The sequence below is a fragment of the Kogia breviceps genome, chromosome 15 (genome assembly GCF_026419965.1).
Source record: "Kogia breviceps isolate mKogBre1 chromosome 15, mKogBre1 haplotype 1, whole genome shotgun sequence".
Lineage (NCBI taxonomy): Eukaryota > Metazoa > Chordata > Mammalia > Artiodactyla > Physeteridae > Kogia > Kogia breviceps.
The window spans coordinates 59,260,481-59,285,858 of NC_081324.1; the positions used below are offsets into that span (position 1 = coordinate 59,260,481).

Consider the following 25,378-nt stretch of genomic DNA (forward strand, 5'->3'; position numbering starts at 1 on the left):
GACCAAAAGATAACCCTCAGAATGGGAGAAAATAGTTGTAAATGAAGCAACTGGCAAAGGATTAATCTCCAAAATTTACAAGCAACTCATGCAGCTCAATAACAAAAAAACAAACAACCCAATCCAAAAATGGGCAGACGACCTAAATAGACATTTCTCCAAAGAAGATATACAGATTGCCAACAAACACATGAAAGAATGTTCAACATCATTAATCATTAGAGAAATGCAAATCAAAACTACAATGAGATATCATCTCACACTGGTCAGAATGGCCATCATCAAAAAATCTAGAAACAATAAATGCTGGAGAGGGTGTGGAGAAAAGGGAACACCCTTGCACTGCTGGTGGGAATGTAAATTGATACAGCCACTATGGAGAATAGTATGGAGGTTCCTTAAAAAACTACAAATAGAACTACCATACAACCCAGCAATCCCACTACTGGGCATATAACCTGAGAAAACCATAATTCAAAAAGAGTCATGTACCACAATGTTCATTGCAGCTCTATTTACAATAGCCAGGACATGGAAGCAACCTAAGTGTCCATCAACAGATGGATGGATAAAGAAGATGTGGCTCGGGCTTCCCTGGTGGCGCAGTGGTTGAGAATCCGCCTGCTGATGCAGGGGACACGGGTTCGTGCCCCGGTCCGGGAAGATCCCACATGCTGCAGAGTGGCTGGGCCCGTGAGCCATGGCCGCTGAGCCTGCGCGTCCGGAGCCTGCGCTCCGCAATGGGAGAGGCCACAACAGTGAGAGGCCCGCGTACCACAAAAAAAAAAAAAAAAAAAAAAAAAGATGTGGCTCATATATACAATGGAATATTACTCAGCCATAAAAAGAAACAAAATTGAGTTATTTGTAGTGAGGTGGATGGACCTGGAGTCTGTCATACAGAGTGAAATAAGTCAGAAGGAGAAAAACAAATACCGTATGCTAACACATATATATGGAATGTAAGAAAAAAAAAATATCATGAAGAGCCTAGGGGTAGGATGAGAATAAAACACAGACCTACTAGAGTATGGACTTGAGGATATGGGGAGGGGGAAGGGTAAGCTGTGATGAAGTGAGAGAGTGGCATGGACACATATACACTACCAAACGTAGGGTGGATAGCTAGTGGGAAGCAGCCGCATGGCACAGGGAGATCAGCTCGGTGCTTTGTGACCACCTAGTGGGGTGGGATCGGGAGGGTGGGAGGGAGGGAGACGCAAGAGGGAAGAGATATGGGTACATATGTATATGTATAACTGATTCACTTTGTTGTAAAGCAGAAACTAACACACCATTGTAAAGCAATTATACTCAAATAAAGATGTTTAAAAAAAAAAGAAAAAAGTATCCGCCTGCCAATGCAGGGGACACGGGTTTGAGCCCTAGTCCGGGAAGATCCCACATGCCCCAGAGCAACTAAGCCCCTGAGCCCCAACTACTGAAGCCCGCGTGCCTAGATCCCGTGCTCCACAACAAGAGAAGCCACGGCAATGAGAAGCCCGTCCAATGCAATGAAGAGTGGCCCCTGCTTGCCGTAACTAGAGAAAGCCCGCGCATAGCAACATAGACCTAACACAGCCAAAAATAAATAAATAAAATAACAATGCTAAAAAAAATGTGCATATAAACAAAGGTTTCAGTACTTTGTTCCTGATTTGGTAAGGTCTGTCGTTTTTGGTTTTGCTTTGACTCTTCATCATTACAGAAACTTTTTTTTCCTATATTTTTGTTTTTTATTTAACTTATTTGTATAAAAAAAAATCAGTTTTTGTGAATATGACCCACCTTAGCTTCTTATTTAAGCCAAAACCAGAAAGAAACTACGAGGCTCTGTGTGGGAGGACAGACAGATGCCATGGAATCCCCTTTGTTCTAAGGACTGACAGACAGTTTCTACAAGCCCATCTTCTGTGGGGAGTGTTTGTGTTGGTGAGATAATGCCTTTGCTTTGCTTATACGTGGCAGGAAAAGTGGCAGCGTGGAAAGCTAATTTTGCTCCTCACTAAAGCAGGGAGCATCAGAGATGCTGCAGTGTTAAACTTCTTCGTGTCTCCTGTTTGGCAGACTCAGATCCAGGATGGCTTTCCATGAGCAAACAAAACAGCACTAGTCAGTGGTTTAACCAGTTGCTTCCTACCTGAAAGCCAGTGGCTTTTCCCCAAGCCTCCAAAGATGGTGGAGCTGCACCATCTTGTCTCCTGAAATGTTATTTGTTGAGTGGTTGAAAGAATATGGATTCTCTGTAGTCTACATGTCTTTACATCCCATGGCTGCCAGTAATTTCTGGGAACCAAGAGCAAAAATGAGCATTGAGTCCTTCCAATGACCAAGAACTTTGATAGAAGTGGGTCTCGGTGTGAATCCAAACATACGAATACAGTTTTGTTCTAAACATTACGGTGAGCTCCAGATGAGTAAACACTGGACTGCTGCTTCTGGGGGACATAGGGGATTAGTCCCGTGATGAAAGCCTGTGGTCACAAGACTTTCATCAACTGATCAATACATAACCTTGGTTTATTTGTGTTTCTGTAAAGATGCCTTATTTAATGTGTATCATTGATTCTTAACAGTGAACTCGGCCAAGAGTGATAGGCTTAGGGGTGAAGGAAGCTTATTTAACACACATGTTTTCTCTGTAAGACACATCACAGCCTTCTTGCACTTGGCGATACCAGACAGCATTTCAGCATTGCACTGGGGGCCATCTTAAATAGCAGCATCGCCAATAAAAGGCACAAAAAGGTGAAAATGTGACACATTTAGACGAGGATAAGGACACTTGTTAGTGGCAGGAGAAGGGAAGCTGGAAGGCAGAGCTTCTCCTTGCCCGGCCTCTGCTGGGATATGTGTGTCCGGCGACTCCAACCTTTGCCGCTCTGTCCACGTTCACAAGTGACCAAGAATGCTTTGCAGGTATTGATTTTGGGGTTTCGAATAAACTAACGAGTAGACAAATTCACAAATTCAGAATCAGCAAATAATGAGGATTCATTATATTTTCTGTCAAGCCAAATTTCCTCCACCAAAAAAAAAGTGATGTAAGATTAAATACTGTGTGACGACAAAATCATTCCAGAATACGGTAGTTTGGCTCTGTGATTCCATCATACCCATCCCCCACTTCAGCTTTCAACTTTTCAAATAATCATAGCTTAGATTAGGCTAGAGAGCAAAGGCATTTTTCCTAAAAATGTATGTGTTTGGTAAAAACAAATAAAAACATTTAGCTGTAATCGAGCTAATGCCAAAGGACATTGTGCAGAATGAGATCTGAGAGTCAGGTGGGAATACAAAAGTGTTGTAAATTCTCAGTAGTTTAGCTTATTTATAGAGGATTTGCCTTCTAAATGAGCTGGACTTTCTTTCATTTTTTAGTTTAATTTTTTTTTTTTTTTTTTTTTTTTTTTTTGCGGTACGCGGGCCTCTCACTGCTGTGGCCTCTCCCGTTGCGGAGCACAGGCTCAGCAGCCACGGCTCACGGGCCCAGCCTCTCTGCAGCATGTGGGATCTTCCCGGACCGGGGCACAAACCCGTGTCCCCTGCATCGGCAGGTGGACTCTCAACCACTGAGCCACCAGGGAAGCCCTAGTTTAATTTTTAAGACAGTGTTTTGAGGTCTATCAAGTAATTCGTGTCTGTGGTTTTGTTTTAGTGTATGCAATTATGCTTTTAAAAATTGGTAATGATATTCCAATGCTACGTGGGCATTTAAAACACCGCCCGTATATGAGAGCTGAACAAATCAAGCCAGGAGAGGGCTTTCTCCCTGTCATTGCTAGAGTTCAAGGCTCCCCCAGGAAGTGCAAAGCATATTGTATTTGGCTGAGGCGAACTACTGCTATCCATGTGTGCTTTCTTGTTATCTAGAGTAATGGCAGCCTGTTGGTGAGCGGAGCAGGAAAGCTTCCTCTTAAAGCAGGAGGCTGGATAGTAAATATTTCAGGCTTTTCGGGCCAGATGGTCTCTGTGGCAGCAACTCCACCGTGCTGTGATTGTGTGAGAGTCGCTGTAGACAATCCATAAATGAATAAGCGTGACTGCCTTCTGAGAAAGCTTTATTTTCCGACACAGAAATTTGCATTTCATATACTTTTCATGTATCACAAAATCTTCTTTTGATTTCCTCCTACCAGTGAAAACTGTAGAAACCATCCTTAGTTTGTGGGCCAGACAGAAACAGAGGTTGGGGCAGATCTGGCCCATTTGCTGTAGTTTGCTGACCCTTGTCTTAAAACCGGCATTGTTAAAGCTGTGTCATATAACTGTCCCTTGCATCTTTATTTCTAGGTCAAATAGATGATGACTACATTTCTTAGTTCAATCTGGAAGTAAAGAATTTAGAACATATGTACATCTATGCATTAAAAGTCATATATATTTGTGTGTATGTATATATATGTGTGTGTATGCATGGTTATATATTATATATGTGTGTGTATGTGTATATGTATATGTCTATGTATTCTACATATACAGTCTCTCATACCTGCTAGATTAGGCAGTCGGGTAACATGAAAGAAGCCCAGACTTGGAAGTAAAATAGACCTAGAATTATACCCTGATTGCATGACCTCGGAAACATTCCTTAACCTTACTGAATCTGCCTACTCATCCCTAAAGGGGAATTAATATTATCTACCTCATATGGTTGACTGGGAAAAATTAAATAATATGTACAAAATGTACGTGGGACATGGATGTGTATATGATAAATAAATGTTTTTTGAATTATTCATTTTTTTATAAAGAAAAGATTTGGTGTGTTTCTCTCAAGAGATCCAAGTCTCACGTCTAATGTAGATTTTCAGTATATTCTGTCCTGTTTGATAAAAATAAGCATGGCCACATCCCTAAATCAATTTTCACACCTTTCTTTATGCTCTTTCCCGTGGTGCTGTTGGTGGCCCCGTGTTACTGTTTGCTGTGACCTCAGTGTTTTTGTCCTTGGGTGCAGACATCTTTAGACATCCCCGTGACTGCCAACCCCATCCCCGCCCTGGGCTCTGCATACCTGTGTTATGATTCCCCTAGAGCGATATCTGTCCTTTCAATAGCGTCGTCCCTTATTTGACAGAAAGAGACAAAACTATTTCTGCTTCTGAAACTTTCTTGGTAAGGGCACTGGCTAGAAAATAGTACAAAATGGAAAACTTGCCAGACAGCAAGAGTTCATGACAAGGAAACCTTTTCAGGGGATGCTTAAATCTGTTTTTAAGAAACCTATTTAAGGGCTTCCCTGGTGGCGCAGTGGTTGAGAGTCCGCCTGCCGATGCAGGGGACACGGGATCGTGCCCCGGTCCGCGAAGTTCCCACGTGCCGCGGAGCGGCTGGGCCTGTGAGCCATGGCGGCTGAGCCTGCGCATCCGGAGCCTGTGCTCCGCAACGGGAGAGGCCACAACAGTGAGAGTCCTGCGTACCACAAAAAACAAACAAAACCTATTTAAGATAGGCCTCATCCTTTAAACTGCATGTTTTAACCCTGTTGTTTGTTAGAAAAAAAACAAAGTCGATTTCTTAATGGTCAGGTGGTAGGTAAAATCAAGAGAGTCGTCAACCTATGATTGTCCGACAGCACCTAAATTCAGATATCTTCATTTAATCACATTTACTTCAAAGTAGCAAACATTCAGTGCAAATCATACCCAGTTTATAGTCGTGGTATGTGTTGAAACATTTATATCCTAAATTATAAACTTGATGAAAAAGCTAACAAAACTTGTACTCATAAGTCCCTTAATTGAAATGAACTTCTAAGAAAGAGCTGGAAAGTGACCTTTGAAAAAACGTGCTTCAATTTTTTGGAAAGAAACATTGAAGTGATTGCTTCAAACTTGCAACCCATTAGGCACCTTCTGTTGTTTAAAACCTAAGGTGTCATACTAAGTTTTTATTTATATATTTTATAGAAATCTACTTGTCTGTGCATCTGTGTGCAGGTGTATAGACACAGACCCGTAAACATGTCTATAAAGATTGTTTTCCTCTTTTTGTCTCTGCAGTTAGCTGTAAGTCAGTGCTGGAACCTGCCAAGTTCAGTAGTTTGCTTCAGAAGTTTCCAGTTAATGGAAAGGGCCAGTCCATTGGTCTCCAGTGTATCTGTAATCAGACTCTGTCTTTCTTTGCTTCTTGGTGTTCCAGCTGGAAGACTGAGAGCAACAAAGTTTCAGGTGTAAACTTATGTTCACTTCTTTGGTTGTGGCCTCACTGGAGAGTCATCTTGCTGGGAAATTTGGGGAATTGGCTTCTTGCTGAGTCTTGCTCTGTCTCTAGCCTGGCTGAGATGCTGGGTAAGTGCCTGCTCAGGCATCTGTGGGTTTGCACTTAGCAGGCTGAGAATTGTGCTGGAGGTAGTGCTGGGTGTATCGCGGGCATCCTGGCTGGTTAGGTCAGGAGGAGGAGAAGGTTCATGGTCCTACGAGCTCCATTCTCTTCCCATCTGTCATTTGGCTGTTCTTGTCTCCCTTCTGTTCTTTCATTGTGTTCCTTATTTTTTCTCCAACTAAAGCTTAAATTTCATAAAATTGTCTAATTTTTTGATGCCCCGCCCAGAGCATGTAGTAAATATTCTATAACTGTTTGGACAATAAGGCTTAGAATCTTTGGGCATAAAACTTTTGGGGGTCCTAAGTTCTCTTAATGTGATGGATGACAAAACAGATTCAGAGGTTTTGAGCTGGCTTTTCTAGTGTCTAAGTCCTTCCCCCCCTTCCTTTCTCTCTCCGTTTCCATGGTAGGGCCATGGCCTTGCGTTGGATTAAATTAAATAGGGTGCATTAAATTTACATGTGTCACCTTTTAAAAACAGATCCACACGAGCATGCTTTATATATGTGCATTATATTCTAAGAGTTAATGCATCCCTTCAAAAATGAGGATTATTCCATTTTTATGAGAAGCTTCAGCCCTTGTAGTTGGTAAAGGAAAAAATACAACTTTTGGTAAGAAGGACAAACCTGCCGAGGAAAAAGATCTTCATCTATTCCATTCATGATGTACTCCAAGTGCCTGGAGTAGAGAGATGCTTGGTGGAGACTTGAACTGGATGAATGAATGTATAAGAGGGAGGGAAGAAGGCAGGAAAGATGGATGAACTTCTGGGTTTGGCTTTCAAAGTACCCTTTTCATGGCCAGAGTGATGGCGTTCTTGGGTCACGGGTGGTGCTGGGTGGGTATCAGTCTGTGCTGTGGCCACTCTGACCAGAGCGTCTGGCCGGCTCCTGCTCTGCCTGGAGATGTTGCTCCTGCCAGGCAGGATATGGCTGTTTCCCGGGAGCCCTGTCTGGAGAGCCCTGGGAAGCCTTTTTCCTCCACTTGTTCTCAATGTCCATCTGCTTTTGGCCCCTCAGCTGTCCTGTCTCAGACTTCAGTAGAGAGAGAAACTAGCAAGATCCCATTGCAGGAATATCTGTACATCTCTTCTGTTCTCTGTACTATCAGTGAAAAAAAAATGTATATTAACCCCCTAAACAGGAGCAAGTTTCATTTCATTTCTGTTCTCCTGCTGGGCCTCTCCTCCCCCTGTGTGTTTTGTATTTCAGCTTGGTGGCATCCTGGCACAGGGACGTCTAGTATAGCAGGTATTTCTGGGATGACTTCTATCTGGGAAGTCCCCTGAGCTTTTCCATTGGGGGTCCTGCTCATTGCTTCCTCCATGCTTGCATCCATTGCACAAACATAAATAACGCAGTCCTGTGGTTGCAGTGTTCATTCAGGCAACGGGCAGTAGTGAAAATGCCACAGTATTTGGAATCAGACAGGTTGGGATTTTAAGATACACCCGCCATAGACTCATTGCATGTTCTTGGACCATTACTTTGTATCTAAATCTCTTCGTTCTTGAAATATTGAATCCTTGAAGAATCTTCATGTGAAATAATAAATAAGACAGTGGAGTAATATCTGCCCAGGGTATGTAACATATTATGTGTGTAGTAAATGGTCACTTATAATTACTTTTCTTTAATTGAAAATTTTATGGGGATAATCGTGGAGTCAGATGCAGTAGTAAAAAATAATACAGATTTCTATGTACACTTCACCCAGTTTCTTCTGATGGTAACATTTGGCAAACCGAAAGTATAATGTCACAAGCAGGATATTGACATTGTTAAAATCTAGAGCATTTTCAGAATTCCCCAGTTTTACTTGTACTTGTGTATGCACGTGGGTGTATTTACTGCTATATAATTTTTTCACTGTTTTACTGTGAAAAGATACAAATCACTTAAAATGTATCATCTTAACCATTTTTAAGTGCACAGTTCAGGGGTATTAAATACATTCATAATCTTGTGGAACCATCACCACCCTTCACCTCCAGAACTCTTTCGTCTTGTAAAACTGAAACTCTGCACCCATAAAACAATAACTTCCCAGCCTCTCCGCCCAGCCACAGGCAACCACCATTCCCTTTTCTGTCTCTGTGAATTTACTACTCTGGGTATTTGCCCTTCTAGGACTGACTTATTTCACTGAGCGTCATGTTTTCCAGGTTCATCCATACCATAGCATGTGTCAGAATTTTTTTTTGTCCTTCTTAAGACTGAGTAACATTCCATAGTATGTATAGACCACATTGTGCTTTTACCCACTTATCCATCAGTGGACGCTTGGGTTCCTTCTGCACTGCTGTGACTGATTCTGCTATGAGCTGTACGATTTTATTACCTGGGTAGGTTTGCGCCTCCATCACCACAGTCAAGACCTCAGCACTTCCAGCATCACAAGGATTGCTCCTGTTGTCCTTTTGTAACCACACCCATCTCCCTCCTGTTCCTTCTCCCTCCATCCCTGAGCCCTGGCAACCACTCATCTGTCCTCCATTTCTAAAATGTTGACATTACATGATGCTACGTAAATGGAGTCAAATAGCGTGTAATCTCTCCTGATGGGCTTTTTCATTCAGCACAGTTCTCCGGAGATTCATCCAAGTCAGGTGTACCCACGCTATGGACGTACCACTGTCGGTTTAATCATTTACCATTTGAACAGCATCTGGACTGTTTCCAGTTTCTGGCTGTCATAAATAAAAGCTTCTATAAACATTCGCGTGCAGGTTTTTAAAAAAATTTTTATTGGAGTAGAGTTGATTTACAGTGTTGTGTTAGCATCAGGTGTACAGCAAAGTGAGTCAGTGATACATATATATATGCACTCATTTTTATTTTTTTTTATTTTTTATTTATTTTTTTTTTTGCGGTATGCGGGCCTCTCACTGTTGTGGCCTCTCCCGTTGCGGAGCACAGGCTCCGGACGCACAGGCTCAGCGGCCATGGCTCACGGGCCTAGTTGCTCCGCGGCATGTGGGATCTTCCCGGACCAGGGCACGAACCCGTGTCTCCTGCATCGGCAGGCGGATTCTCAACCACTGCGCCACCAGGGAAGCCCTGCACTCATTTTTAGATTCTTTTCCCATGTAGGCCATTACAGAGTACTGAGTAGAGTTCCCTGTGCTGTACACTAGGTCTTGATTAGTTACCTGGTTTATATATACTACTGTGTATAGGGATTGACCTATGCAGGTTTTCATATGAATGAAAATGTTCATTTCTCCAATGGTGCAATTACTGGGTTGTGTTAGACTGATCCTCCTCATGTTGCATGAGCCGTGGTCTCCCTGGTGACACAGTTTCCTGCTGTGTAGAAATGGAGGTGAAAATAATGTCATGTGGACCTTTTATCATTAACCCTAGCCTGGCAACAGACACCTTTAGAGACAATCACGTTAAGAACATTGATAACTTTGTTACTGGTTATTTTATCTCCTTTAGCCTCCATTTCTCTGAAGTGGCTCCACCATCTCAAAAACGTCATTCTGAGAACCTCAGAACGTGTTGCCCTTCTTCTATTGCCCTGCTTCTCCCAGGATCAAACAGTCATAAAGCCCTCTTGATTTGACTGCAGAGATTTTTATATCGTTCTCCTCCTAAATGATACTCTGCCATCTGAATTTCAGCTAGTATAGTCTCTTCTCTGTATTACTAATGTGCTGTGTTTCCTGGGATCTCTGAGCTGGGTCACAGCTGACATTTATAGCTGCAGATCGCAGTTCTCCTCTCCATGGCCACCGTCATGTCCACCTCAGGGCCTTTGCACATGCCCCGGAAGGTGCCTTATCCTCTTCACACCGTTAGCTCATTCACCTTCAGCTATCAGCTCAAACGCCACCTCCTCATGGGAGGCCATCTGGTATATGTTCTTCTAGTATCCTGTCCTCTTCTTTCATAATATGTTTAAAATTTTAATCGTATATATTAGTTGTATAAAACCTAGGGGCCCCACGTGGTTCAGTCTGGTGCTAGAGTTTTCCTCAAAGAAGTTGACCAGAAGATATGTCATCTTAAAGCAATTTAAATCTTATTGCCTCTGGAAAATGACTCAGCCTCTGTCTTCCACGTAGCAGTTCTTTACCATGGTACCCTGCCCCACTTTTATGAGGTGAGTCCTTGAGATATAGTGCTGTCTGACCCACCGCGGTTCATTTCCCTGAAAACTGGGTTTGAGTCTTAGTTGTTTTTGTAATTTTAGAACCTGGAACACTGACTGGCAGATATTGGGCATTCCATTAATGTTTTTGGAAAACATCAATGAATGGTTGAAACTACATATCTTATATATAGGAAATGTTTGGTAAAAGTTGACAAAATGAGTGAATAATAAAAACCTTTCTTAACTTTCCAGGTGATTTTTGAAGTCGTAACTTCTGGACATCAAGGCTACCTCGCCATTGATGAAGTGAAGGTGTTAGGACATCCATGTAGTAAGTTACCTCAGCTTCTAATCATCCAGGGATGTGGTTGGGGGGGTATTTATGTCATGGATAAGAGAAGGCACTAAAACCTGGGGGAGGTCGTCCTACTCAGAGAGTCCCTGATGGGCCTCTGGGTGGTGCTGTGCTAGCTCAGAAGTTCACAAACATGTGCATCATGTGTGATGTCATTGTACATATCTAAATGTCTTTAAAGTGAAAATCAGGAATAAGGACTAAGGGAACATCCACATCCAACCCCAGCATAGAGCTTTGGGAGCTGAGCAAGCAAAAGTCTGAAAATGTGGGTCTGTGTGTGTGCTTAGGTGTACCAGCATGTGTGCTTGTGTGGGCACGTGCATATGTGTGTGCATGTGTGTCTGCATGTGTGTCTGTGTGCATGTGCTTGCATGCATGTGTGTGTGTGTGCAGGAGTGTGTGTGTGTGTGTACGTGCACTGAGTTTCCCATAATCACTACATGTTCATAAAAAGTAAGACAGTTATGTTTGCCTTTTATAAATTCTGATGAATGGTAGTGAACTGTACAAATTACTCTGTATTCTTTTTTTTCCCCACTTAGCATTGTATTTAGGTCAGTCCATGAGATTGTATCATACGAATATACTACATTCTATTTTTTCTTTTCCTTTACGAACACTTAGTCCCCCCGACCCCAGTTTTCCTCCGTGACAAACACGGTTGCCGTGAACATCCGTGTGTGTGTGTGCGCCTCTGCGTGTGGTGTGTGAGAGCTTGGGCGAGGTGTATTCTTCAAGGCAGAATTGCTGAGGGGTAGGGTAGAAACATTTTTAGTTTTATTAGATGCTATGAAAAATGTCTGACCAGTTTATATGCCCACCACCAATGCACGGACGTTTCATTTGCCCTATATCCTTGCCCCAAATTGATATTGTCAGACATTAAATCTTTGACCGTCCCAGGGATGGCAGCCTGCTTTATGTTTTAGGATCCCTGGCATAAAAGAGAAATTGGCTCATTCAGACGATTCTAGATCTCTGCTGAACGTCCCCACCCAAATTCATGAGAGAATGGTTATATCTACACTGATATTAGAAATACCAACACACGCAGGAGTGTCTGCTTTTACTGCATGGATTGAGAGATTGGCGCCATGATCACGCCCTGTGGTGGTTTCAGAGAAGCCTGGGTGATTGGTATCTGATGGGCTCTCATGACACTGTTGTCTGATTCCATCCAGAGGGGTTCTCCTCTCTGAGATCTTTACCTGATGCTCCAAGTTCAAGTTCAGCAGTTATCTTGTTCATTACTAAGGCAGATGTTACTTTTGTAGCACGGTGCTTGGCCTTTTTTTCTGTCAGCAAGACTGGTGAGTTCAAGAAGAATTTCTGCCCCTTTTTTTTCCGAAAAGGCAAGAAAATGAACAATGCTGTACCTAATGGGAACAGTGGGGCAAATTTAGGAAGCAGAATATAATTACCTGAGTTGGAACTTGGCCAAATCCTCAGAATCATAGCCTCGGGCTTGGAAAAGTGCCGTGAGATCTTCTAATGTGCATGAATATTCAGGGCCTCTGATTCACCTCTTACGGGGAGGGGGGGGGGCGGGGGGGTAAAAAGTCAGACAGTAATACTGTAGGCCTACTATGGGCTGAGCACTCCGTTTCCCAGAGCAAACCTCACCATAAGGCAGGTGTCACTGCTGCCCTGGGTATAGGTGTGGTGGCCAGTGGCCAACAAAATAGCTCCTCAGATGTAGCCCCTCCTATCCCACAGGATCCAAGTCATAGCCTTCAGTAAGAGAGAAAGACTTAATTCTTTTCCTTCTATCAGAGCCTTCCTGAAATGTGTCTCCTGCAGTTTTGTGCATTCTTTCCAAGCCCAGCTGCCTGCAGCCATAGAAATGGAGTTTATGTCTCTCCTTTGGAGAATACTGGTGCTGATACTTAATTGGCTTTGCAAACTGCTGTCAGGAGATACAGAATCACAAAACAGGCTCTGTCCCAAGGTGATGGATGCTACAACAATGTGTTGAACTGTGAGCTTTAAATGGTTTTGATGATGGCCTTTCTGTAGTTATTTTTTCCTGAATCCCTAAGTTTATGGGGAAAACATGCAAATAAAGATTTTAAAGAAGGCAATCGTTTCGTCTTAAAATGGAAAGCTTTATAGTTTGTATTCTAAGGGCTTTTCTATCAAGATTTCTAAATAATAATCAATTATTTTGAAATGCTGATGATGTTCAATAAATTTACATCGTGAAGAAACATAAGTGTTTCATATCCAAAACTATGCTTTCCCAAAAGATGCAAAACTGCTGAACTTTATTTACTTCACTCTAAAGGCTCCTGTTTGGATTCATATAGGTTTATGAGTAGACATTATGACATTTAAAAAAAAAATAACTGTTCTGTTAAGTGTATACAGTTGCTCATAAAATTGATTTTCACATAGTGACAGTAAGATGCCAGATCAGTTTGAAATGTGGAGATGACTGTGCAGTGGCTTCAGACCACTTCTAATGAATATAGATAATTTTTGTATTTGGTACACATGCTAAAACTATATTTTGAATTTGGTTCAATAATCCTAGTAGGAGAAATTGAAAAAGCATTTTTTTCAGCTTTGAAATATTGTCTCCTGTTTTTAAGTAGATTGTTACTTATGCATAGTTGGGTATTACTATTATTACCTTATGGTGCTGATATGTATTTTTATATCTTGTAAGCCATGCAGCATTTTAACATCACATATCATTCAGTTCATCCACTCAAAGGGCATGGGAACATGGGATGTTTTTCCTTTTACTCGGGTCTTCTAAAAGTTCCTTCAATAGTGTTTGCAGTATTCAGGGTACTAACTGAACTTCTTTCCTTATACTTTTTTTGTTAAATCTATTCCTATGTGTTTTATTTTGATACTACTATAAATGGAATTGTTTTCTTAATTTCTTTTTTGGGTTGTTCATTGCAAGTGTATAGAAACACAATTGACTTTTGTATATTGATTTTGTATCCTGAGACCCTGTTGAGCTTACTTATTATAAACTCTAATTGTTTTTTGTGGATCCTTAGATTTTCAAGACCCATGTCATCTTTAGGTCAAGTTAGTTTTATATCCTATTTTTCAATCTGGGTGCCTTTTGTTCCTTTTCTTGCCTAATTGCTGTGGCTAGAACCTCCAGTACAATGTTGAGTACAAATGGAGAGAAGACATCCTTGTCATGTTCCTGTCTTAGAAGGGAAGCTTCCAGCCATTCACCATTCAGTATGATGTTAGCTGTGGGTTTGGGTTTTTCATAGATGCTCATTATCAGGAAAGACATTCTCTTTTATTCCTACTTTGTTGGGTATTTTTTTTAAAAAATCAATCATGAAAGAGTGTTGGGTTTTAGCAAATGCTTTTCCTTTATGTATATAGGAGAGGAAAAAGTTCTCCTTGACCCTCTTAGGGTCTCTGGCTGGGTCTGAAAATGAAACTGACAAAGACAGTTTCATGGGAGTAAAGCATATAGATACATTTAATGTATGTTTTATGTGACATGGGAGCCTTGTAAGGAAATGGAGACCTGCAGAAACAGACCTGGTGTATTTATGCTGGTTCTCGTGAAGAGCAGATATTCATGGAGGAATATAATATGATAGAGGTTGTACAGCAAGTGTGGCAAACTGAGGAAGACAAACAAGATGCATGCGTTGATTCTTCTTGATGAACCTTTGTCTTTGGAGATGAGAAAGCTCCTTTCTTCTGGTGCAGGGAGGGCACCTCTCACGTGAGGGTTTTATGGCCTGTTTAGGGGATAAGGGAAGGGAAAGTCAGAGTGACCTTCTTGCTACTGCTGTTTTCTTGAACTCCTTCAGCTTAATTTATTCAGTGTGCAAAGGCACCATATTTTTGGTAGCATTTCCTGAACTCCATTATTTATCAGATTATCATATGGCTTTTATCTTTTATCCTATTGGTGGGTTGTGTTATACTGATTGATTTTTGGATGTTAAATCAACCTAGCACTCCCAGGATAAATCTCACTGGGTTAACAGTGTACAGTCTTTGTTATATGTTGTCATATAACACCTTAAATATGAAATTATTTGCATATATGATGCCTTGAATTCTAAAATCTAAAAATCACACAGAATAATGCCTCATTATTTTTCTGCCAATTTAAAAAAATACTAATATGTAAAAAGATTGCAAGAACCCTCATAAATCTTTGTGCCATATATGGGATAAAATAAATACAAAAATCCAAGACATTTCTGTATTACTACTTTGCAATATGAAATAAGTCAGCAATTTCTTTAAATATTTAAGAAATGCTGAGTTCATAATATGGCATCCTAGGTTCAAATTTATTCTTATTTTATAAAACAAAATTAATTTTTCACTCATATTTATTTGCACACTCAAACATTGCTTGCCTACTTTCAAATTTAAATTTTTATGAAGACATTAAACAGTGTGATTAAAATAAGAATAACAGAGACATATAAAAAATTGGGACTGTTTTCTGAATTATGTTTGTTGAATAAAAACTGACCCATGTGCTTTGGTTGAGAGATGCACAGAACTCAGAATTGAGTTTATTTGAGTTTATCATTTTATTTATTTATTTTTATTTTAAAAAATGTTTTATCGGAGTATAGTTGCTTTACAATGTTGTGTTAGTTTCTACTGTACAGCAAAGTGAATCAGTCATATGTATACATATATCCCCTCTTTTTTGGATTTCCTTCCCATTTAGGTCACCACAGAGCACTGAGTAGAGTTCCCTGTTCTATACAGTAGGTTCTCATTAGTTATCTATTTTATACATAGTATCAATAGTGTATATATGTCAATCCTGATCTCCCAATTCATCCCAACCCCACTTTCCCCTTTGGTATACATATGTTTGTTCTGTTCATCTATGTCTCTATTTCTGCTTTGTAAATAAGATTGTCTACACCAGTTTTTCAGACTCCACATATATGCATTAATATACGGTATTTGTTTTTCTCTTCATTTTACACATGGGAACTTAGCTTGGATTTTTCTCCAGTGGACTATCATTCTTCTTCAAGAGATGGGTGACTAATAAAAGTTATTTGTACATAGTGCCTAGCTTATTTTTCTATGATAAGGATGTTGACTCTGTTTTTCCCTTGACAAATTATTCCATTAAGATCCATTCTTGCCTCTCAAGCAAAACAAAAGTAGTTTTGTCTTGAACCATGTTAAGAGCTTCCTGCTCACAAGAGTTTCTTGGCCTCTGTGGCCCTATAAACTTGCTCATGTAGTGGAGAATAATAATGATAATGCTCTCCTCACAAGGTAAATGTAGGGATTAAATGCGATAATGTACATAATGAACTTAGAACAGAACTTAGCACATTCTAAGAGCTCAATAAATGTTAGCTATTGTTATTATTATTATTAGGCCTACATCCTGATTGGCCCACTAGAATGAATTAGCTGCAGATTTTAACTCTAAGTGGCTAAATTGATTGATTTCTTAGATGGGACAACTTAGCAGTGTCCATTTTAAAAGTTAAAAAAATGTTTGCAAAATAGATTGTTTTCAGGCAGTCCCGGCTGTTCTTTTTAGCAGAAGTTGGCTCTCTTCTTTGTGATGATGTGCTACACAAATAGAGAGAAGCATTGACTGTGCATTCTGGCGGGCGGGCATGGCTGCAGCCCATCTCAACCTGTGCCATTACATTAAAATGTAAATGAAAGTACAAAGGGGTCAGGGCACAGTCCGCTTTTGTCCATTTCCGTTTGCACTTTGATGTCACAAATTACCGTTCTCTGATTTTGTTGTTAGTGTTTTGGTGCAGGCTTTAAAGAATCAATAATATGAGACATCTACAAAAAGATCTGCATCCTGGTCAATGATAATTCCTGGCTTTGGGATCAAATGCTGATGTGAGATCAGTTAATACCCGAAAACCTCTATTCTTTTGAAAAAACTGTTTTCTTAGTAAGAAACAAAAGAATATGGCAGAAATGAAAAAATAGGAGAGTTGTACTCAAAAACCTTTTAGTATTCATGGAAGATATTTAGTTTTTAGAACTCCTGCAGATTTTTAGAAAAAAACTGGCATAGCGTTTTGAAAGGGTATCCAGGAGACAAATGGGCCTATAAATTTAGAGAGAAAGAGAGAAATTTTCTTTCAGAGTATGGGATAGATTGAAATTTTCCACTGTAATGGTGCTCTACCTGTGTTACAATTAGTTTGGCAAGGTTCAGAGCACGCAGCTGAGCGTGGAATTGAAACTTTTCTGGCTGTGGGGCTCTTTTTCTTGGGGTCTTTTCCAGTTTCCAGTGATAGATCCGTTATTTTAAATAATAATGAACATTTTTGAGGCTAAGTACCAGGCACACAGAATACCTCTTCTTGGCAGCATCTTGTTTAATCTTTATCCCAACCCTATGAAATAAGTACTATTTTTAAATCCTTATTTTGCAAATTAAAAAAAAATCCACTAGGGCTTGGGTTGAAGAATTTTTACTTCTATTCAAAGGTAGTAAGACCCTGAGCTTGAACACATATTATGCTGAAATCCTGATCTTAAAAATAGTATTAGCCTTCAACCGCTTCCTAACTGAAAACAGTTGTAGGGTTTACAGCACTAGGCAGGGAGAATCCAGGCATCTTAAACCTCTGGAAAGATTATATATGCCTTTAATGTTTATTGAAAAAACTTACAAATGTCACCAGTAGAAATGTTAACCTTCATGATCTTGGAGGAAACTGATCTGGAATATAGAATTCCGTAGCCCCTTTGTCTTATTCACCCTGGTGGATGAATTAATTAATTCAATTAATTCTGTTGCTTGGAAAGGATAATTTGCTGATAAAAGTGTTTACACTTAATAGGTTTTTCTGTCTTCATCTGGTTTCCATTGGACGTATGGCTTTGTTATTTTAGCCAGACTATTTTTTTTTTCTGGCAGTCTTCTTCTCAACCAAGAAACACTATTTCCCAAACTGCACACAGCCAATCTGTTCAGAGAAGAACCCTCCCAAAATACAATTTGCAGAGAGTTATCAATTCCTTAGACTCTTAACCTTACTGTGCAAGTAATAAGCCCTGGTGTCTTTGAGAAAACCGTACTGAACATCAAATCCATTCTAAAGGAGAAGGGATAACCCTCATTCTGGGCAGCATGTCTTAATAAGGATGGGGGTGAAGAAATACTATCACACAATCCTATCTTTGGCCACCAAATTAAAAATGTAAGTTACATTCTAATAGAACTCCTAATACAATTAGCAAATTGTATTGATAAATGAGCTTTGCTATGTCTTTCTCTTTGGTTCAGTAGCCATTGCTAGAAACAGGGCCCTTAGGTAAACAACCTTCCAGGGCGGACTTACTATGGATGGACAGACCTATAGCAGAACCAGTGACAATTCTGATATTCCTGTTACTTATTATTGTTAAGTAAGCTGATGAAGCAGAGCACATATATTTAATCAGATTCTCCAGAAAGATTACAGAAATTAACACTTAGCATTTTTGAGGGAGTGGTAAAAAGAGCACTCTTCTACTCTGCTGGTAGAAATGCCAACTGTTATACACGCTAAGGAAAACAGTTCAGCAATTTGTGTCAAAAGTATTCTAACAGGGTTTCCCTGGTGGCGCAGTGGTTGAGAGTCCGCCTGCCGATGCAGGGGACACGGGTTCGTGCCCCGATACGGGAAGATCCCACATGCGCGGAGCGGCTGGGCCCGTGAGCCGTGGCCGCTGAGCCTGTGCGTCCGGAGCCTGTGCTCCACAACGGGAGAGGCCACAGCAGTGAGAGGCCCACCTACCACAAAAAAAAAAAAAAAAAAAGAACGAAAAAAAAAGTATTCTAACAATGCTAACTATGGGAGGATACAGCAGGGGTGATACTCAAAATAATTAACAACCCTTCATCATAGGCTCCGAACTGACCCTGCGTTTAACCACGTGCAGTGACACTGCAGACCAGCAGCTGCAGGTATAAACACCCCCTTAACCCAAGTTGTCACGAAAGATGGCTACACACCCAACACTCTGTGTAGGAGACCCAATGTGTTATAGTGACCTGCAGCCAGAGGCAAGCAGAGTTAGGAGGCCATGAGATGGACAGGAGAGGGTAACATCAGTGAGATGTCCTGAAGGAGGACATGTGATATCTCAAGGGTCTAACAGCAAGCTAAGGGAATCCATGGAAGCTTTATGGAAGGAAAAGCATTGGAGAAGCTCCTTGAAAGTAACTGGAATTCCAGCAGTCAGACTGGGAGCCATACCTGGTGGGATGAGAGCATTGGGAAGGCAGACACCGGGCTGCAAGGCTCTCTGAGGCAGTGTGGCCTGATGGGCAGAGCCTGAGCTTTGGAACTGGCTAGACCAACGTTTCCACTCTGCTTCTGACGCTTAGTAGCCAAGTACCCACAAGTAAAATGGAAAAAATACCTTCCTCACAGAACATGTGTGAGTCATCAATGGAAAAGTTTCTGGCCCCTGAAATGCTCAAAAAGAATGTTACCTTTTTCCATTTTCTAAAAGCAGTGGGTCTTCCAGCTTCTTGGGAACAGTGAGTAGAAGAGAAATTTGATGCAGGGACTTTTTACACAGATCTTTAAAACCATAGAATCCTTTTATTCTTGTCCAAGGGGAATTTGATTACGTTAATGAGAAATAGTTTACAGGGTTTTAAGTTAATATAATAGTATTAGAAACAATGACCCAATGTTATACTGGTTTTTCAGAAGTTGCTTAGGACATTTTGCATGCCCAGGAATCATGAATGCATTGTCTGAGTTATTGGTGGCCTCCAAATTAGTAATGGGGGTTTCCTCTGTGTTACTGATATTAAAATGCCTTTTTCTTTGTTCTTGGATAGTAATTCATTTCCACTCCTAATTATGTTTTTTACAGGCTAATGTTAGTGCTTGTTTATCATCTTTGGGTGCCGAGGAGTGGGGTACCATTCTTTGAAAGTGTCTAGATGTGGTCCAGAGACACGTTGGCACTGGGGGGAGGCTGACAAGGCATATAGAATGCCTTCTAGCTGTCATCCACGTTTATCCATACCTCCCAGAAAACACTGGCATCCTATTTTCTGCTTTTCTACTCCCTCACCTCCCCCCACCCCACCTCTTGCTGCTCTCTCTCTCTCTCTCTTTCCTTGTTTTGATAAGAGAATGTTTTCCTAAAAGTAGAAGTTATCATAAAATTTCATTCCTGACCTGTCACTCCAGGTCCTGACACGCATTTTCAGTGTGCTGTGGAAATGGGTCTGTGCTTCTCAGGTCAAACAGAGTGATCCTTTATTTAAACAGCTGTCCCCTATGGACGATGTATGTTATGAGACTTAATGCTGTTTAGCAGTTGGAATCATTCTTTCTTCTCAAATTGGAAATCAGGATCAGCCAACACCGCCGTGCTATAGCAGTCCCAACATAATTTCACAGAATCTGTCTATGGGGATAGTATTTTTGGTAGCTGGGAAATATTACACGAGTAATGCTGCATACCAATGAGTTGTATTAAAATATATATTACTCACAGCTCTGTACTTGGCTTAAAAAGTTTCCTTGGCAGCAGCATTTAACTTCTTACTGTTCTTTTCATGTTGCTAGTATAGATATCTAATATGTTTTTGTTCAAAACATCAATTAGGCCTCAGTATAATCTTTATTAATACAGGTCTGTTATTACAAGAAGGCTGCTGAGCTATGATTATTTGCACAGCAGGGACAATAAAGTATCTTCTTTCGGCCTGGTTCTATCCCAGAATGCCCGGCTGTTGCAGAACACACCAGAGCCTTCCAGAATCTCTTTTACAATCCTAATGAAATCTTTAAAGCTCTTAGAAGCAAAGGCATTCTTTCCTTCAAAGGTAAACAAAAGGGAAAGGCCAGAAATCGCAGATCGATTCCAAAAGACACCTATGAGTTCAGATCTCCACTTTTAACCTGTTTAATTATTTCTCTTTGTGCAGCCAGAACACCTCACTTCCTGCGGATTCAGAACGTGGAGGTCAATGCGGGCCAGTTTGCCGCCTTCCAGTGCAGTGCCATCGGCAGGACTGTGGCCGGTGACAGGCTCTGGTTACAGGTACGGTAACTCACTTTCATGGTTCGGAGAGAGTCCAGCGGGCAGAGTGCGTGTCCCCTGGGGAGGGCCCCAGAGATCGGGTCAGTGTCAGGCCCCTACGGGAGATGGATGCTCTGAGCAGTTTCCCCAGTTCTTTTCCTTCTTCCGCAGTAAGTAGCCAGATTACAAAGAGCTCTAGACAAGCTCAGTGTTGTTCTTCACAAACTTTGTTGTGAATTTCTGGTTTTTCCCTTTGCTTCTGCTTAGCCATCTCATTTGGAAGATCTGGTTACCAAATTACTTTTGGAGCAGTATGTTGGAGTCCAAAATACAGTACCTTTCCTCCACTCTTCCTCTGGAGAAAAACCCAAAGAATCACATGCGCACGTGCACACACACACACACACAAGTTTATAGGCCTTTTTGTAATTTTCATTTCCACAGCAATAAGCCTAAACTTATAAATTAATAGCACACCTTTTACCTTTGAGCACTTAAGCAGACTTTTTTAAGGGTCCTCATAACTTGTCTTTCAAACTCCACCATCTGTATTTTGCACAGCCGATAGTTTCATGGACAGATCAAGGGTTTCAGGAATTCTGACCAAATGAGCGGGAGTACGTGATCTGTCCCCCCTAACCAGCATGCCCTCCACTTCTTTAGACTCTGGGTTTGGTTTCCCCCATAGAATTCTCCAATTTTATTCTTACTGCTTCTTGTTGCGCATTGATCTGTAGGCTGCTTGTTCTCCTCGACTAGTGTTGATTTTACCCTCCTTTCCTTACAGATTCTATTGTGGGTTTTGTTTTGGCTTGGTTGGTTATTTACTTATTTTAGTTTGCGACTGAGCTGCGTTATGTTCTAACCCTTCTCTGCGTCTGTTCCTTTCCACCTGGGCTTCTGTTCTATGTGTGCCGAATTTTCCTTGGTATATGTCACTCTCCACCTATCATGTGTCTCCTTCTGCCGTGTAGTAACAATTGTCATGTGTCACATTTGCCTGACACTCTATTATTTTTAAATCCCGTATTCCTTTTAATCATCACAGCTGAAGTCAGTGGTCACTTTTCTAACTCCATTTCTGGGGGAAATGAAAAAGAGCCAAATGTGCTATCCCAAGATTACTCAGCAATGTGTTGACAAGTGGGGAATACATTCTGAAGGAGGCTTCTTAAATGCTTTGGGGTCCTCTGCACACAATCCTCCACCTTCTACCCTGATGTCACTATACAGTAGGTCCTTGTTGGTTATCTATTTTATATATAGTAGTGCATATATGTCAATCCCAATCTCCCCGTTTATCCCTCCCCCCTGTTTCCCCCTTGGTAACCATAAGATTTCTACAGCTACAGCTCTACTTCTGTTTTGTAAATAAGTTCATTTGTACAATTTTTTTAGATTCCATGTATTAGTGATATCATATGATATTTGTCTTTCTCTCTCTGACTTATTTCAATCAGTATGACAATCTCTAGGTCCAAATTCATCTTTACTGTTTCCTTCGCTCTAAAAATTTTGTAATCACTACTTTAAGAGCTTTTTGCAGCATGTGAAAAATGTGCTTGACCCTGGTCTTTGGTATTCAAATTTTTTTTTATCCCATATCCCAGTTATTTTACCTTCTTGATGTTAGAGCTTGAGAATTCTTTTTTTAGTTAGTGGTTGTTTCATATTAAATTTGATCAAGTTTGGCTACGTATGTATGTATGGTAATTGATGAGACAGACGTGTTTTTTTTTTTTTTTTTTTTTTTTTTTTTTTGCGGTACGCGGGCCTCTCACTGTTGTGGCCTCTCCCATTGCGGAGCACAGGCTCCGGATGCGCAGGCTCAGCGGCCATGGCTCACGGGCCCAGCCTCTCCGCAGCATGTGGGATCTTCCCGGACCGGGGCACGAACCCGTGTCCCCTGCATCGGCAGGCGGATTCTCAACCACTGCGCCACCAGGGAAGCCCCGAGACAGACGTTTTTAATTGGCATTTTTCACAATGCTTCCTTTTAAAAATGGAAATACCCCCCCAAAATATTTTAAAATAAATAATGAAAAAATGAAACTACCCTCATCATCTTTGATTTATCTCCAGAAATCTTAATTTTTCATGGAAAGCATTTTTTTTGTCCCTGATATTTGTTTTAATGTTATTTGAGAGACTACAATAAAAAGTCTAAGCTTTTCTCTCAACAGTCTTAGACATTTGCAGGAATTTACAGGCAACTTGAAAATATAGTTTCCTTTTTTTGTTTTTGTAAATATCCTGGCCTTGGGAGGGTCCTGCTTACACTTGTGCACTTCCTTGGGGTTGGGATCTTTAACTCCTTCCTCTTACGAAGTGGGAGACTTTGTTTTAGAGAATCCATCGTGCTGTAGGCAGAAAGCTGGCTACCAGTTTGCAAAAAGGGTCTAATTGCAGAGTTAGATTCTGCATTAGGTCTAAATGCAGAATTCCTAATCCTGATTCCACTATAGAATCACATGGAGAGTTAAAAAAAAGTGTGGTCTACACTGGATTCTGATTTAATTGATCTGGGCTAGCCTCAATCTGACTCTCATGATGAATTTCCCACCTACCAGGTCTGTCTTGTTTCATTCTGTTAAATTTAATCATAGTGTTGATAAATTGTTTCCCAATCAATCCATTAATGCCTCTCTTTGCCAATTACCCCCTCTTCTCTTGCCCTTCTTCTCATCAATGACTGTATATTGTCCTGCAGCTTTCAAGAAGGGTCGTGTCAAGAAGGGAGTGAGGGTAAGACAGAACTGGGATGACTTTGAAATTCTAAGTGACACCGAGTTTGTCTTGGCCTCAGCCTGCTATGTGGTTTGTGAGTCTTTGTGATGTTAGAATAGTTTTAGTGTTCAATAATTTATTTCCTCTGTTTGGATAGGCGTTTTGGGGGGAGATGTTTATTTCGTTAGCAGCTGATGAAATAAGACAAGGGTCTTTGGCTTGCAAGGATGGCTTCTATTAACCTGTGTTGTGTGAGATGGTTTCCAGCCGCCATCAGGATTTGTGGCAGGGGATGGTCTCACAGAGTCCTCCTGCTGTCTTGCCTGTGCCCTGGCCCTTTCCTTCAGGCAATTCTTTACAAGTTGTGGGGAGAAGCAGACCTGGAAAACTAGACCAGGCCTCTCTAGTCTTGGAGGTATGAATATGGACTTTTCTTCCTTCCTACCTGAATGTTCTAATACATTCAGAAATGCTTTCCTGCATCTAAACTCCCTTGGATCCTCAAAATAATTCTAAGATTCAGGCAGAAAACTGAATGAAAAAATGTTTAGGTTTTTCTATCATTTGAATCTTCCCAATAGTAAGTCAAGATTTAGAAATAAATAATACATCCTTTATTGGGGGGGAACATTGATACTGTGAAGTGTGATCATTTACATTACAATCTTTTGAGTCCTACTATAGGCACTTTGTGGAGTTTCATGGTGTATCCCATGGTTTTGTACTTCTTTTTTATAGATGAGGCTTTTGAGGTGCAGGATTGGCGAGGGTCAAAAAGGTAAATGGCATAGCTGGGAATAGCTCATTCTTGTTTTTTCAGTTTTACTTCACCTCTGATTAATTCCACTCTGCTGTGCTGTCTTCTCCTATCCTGAGCTAGGTGAATAGGTAATATGCACTTACTATGTTAGAAGGATTTGGATGTAACTGACATTGCATAATTTACATCCAGGAGGCAGCTTGACAAAAAAAAAAAAAAAAAAGTCCATCTGTATTACATGTACATCTTGATCCACGTCTACGAAAAATGGCCAGTGGTTTGATTGTTTAAAAATATAGATTAAATATGATCAATGTCAGAGTCTTTCACAAACACACAACACACATAAATCTGAGGATGACACTAATGAAGAAATGTTTATGGTTAGCAGATGTGTCCCATATGCTTCTATTTTCTCCATCTCACCCATGGGCCACACAGGTTATTGTCAACGTGGAATCGGTCTTTCTAGAATACAGAACAAGGAAATAAAACACAGCTCATGAACCTCCATTATTGTAGCTGCAAAGTACCTAAAAGACCTTCCAGACAGTGTGCAGGAGGAAGACAGCATCTGTCAAACTATTTTTATGTAGTAAAAAACTGATGTGCATTGAATCTGCTGAGGGTACTTGCTACGTGCTATCAGATATGGTGATCTTTGTGTCCAACTGGGCTGTAACCATGGGAGACACTCAAATGAAACGTGTTCGTAAAACAATTCAAGCACCCAAAACAGGACCATGTATTTCTTGGTATTATCAACTTTCTGGTCACTGTGGAGCCTACATTTTGAAATATCTCAGAGTACGTTTATATTTAAGATACTGAGAAGAGAAAATAGAATTGTAGATGTTCTTTTTTTTATACTTAAATGTTATTTGCTGATTGCTGATGGGTAGTTTCTGAGTTACACATTTTCATACAGTCTTTGACCCTTTAAGCCACATATTATTGTATTACAATTACCATTGTTCTTTCTGAAGTCTTTAAAATTTTATTTTCTGCCATAGGCTTGTTTCTCTTGGGAATTAATATTTATAATGCCTCTTTCAGCTTTTCAATGAATCACCAAAGCTGATATTGACACTGGTAAATCTGAA

At 40.7% G+C, this 25,378-nt stretch overlaps 1 protein-coding gene across 4 annotated transcripts in view; it reads left to right on the top strand.

Annotated features, from left to right (window-relative positions):
• The window catches only part of PTPRM (protein tyrosine phosphatase receptor type M), a 760,161-nt gene that overhangs the window by 292,268 nt on the left and 442,515 nt on the right, over positions 1 to 25,378 (top strand). For all 4 annotated transcript variants that reach the window (XM_059041256.2, XM_059041252.2, XM_059041253.2 and 1 more), the window contains exons 4-5: positions 10,687 to 10,765; positions 20,694 to 20,809. In XM_059041256.2, coding sequence (XP_058897239.1) covers positions 10,687 to 10,765; positions 20,694 to 20,809 — 195 coding nt within the window. The remainder of the gene's footprint in view (positions 1 to 10,686; positions 10,766 to 20,693; positions 20,810 to 25,378) is intronic.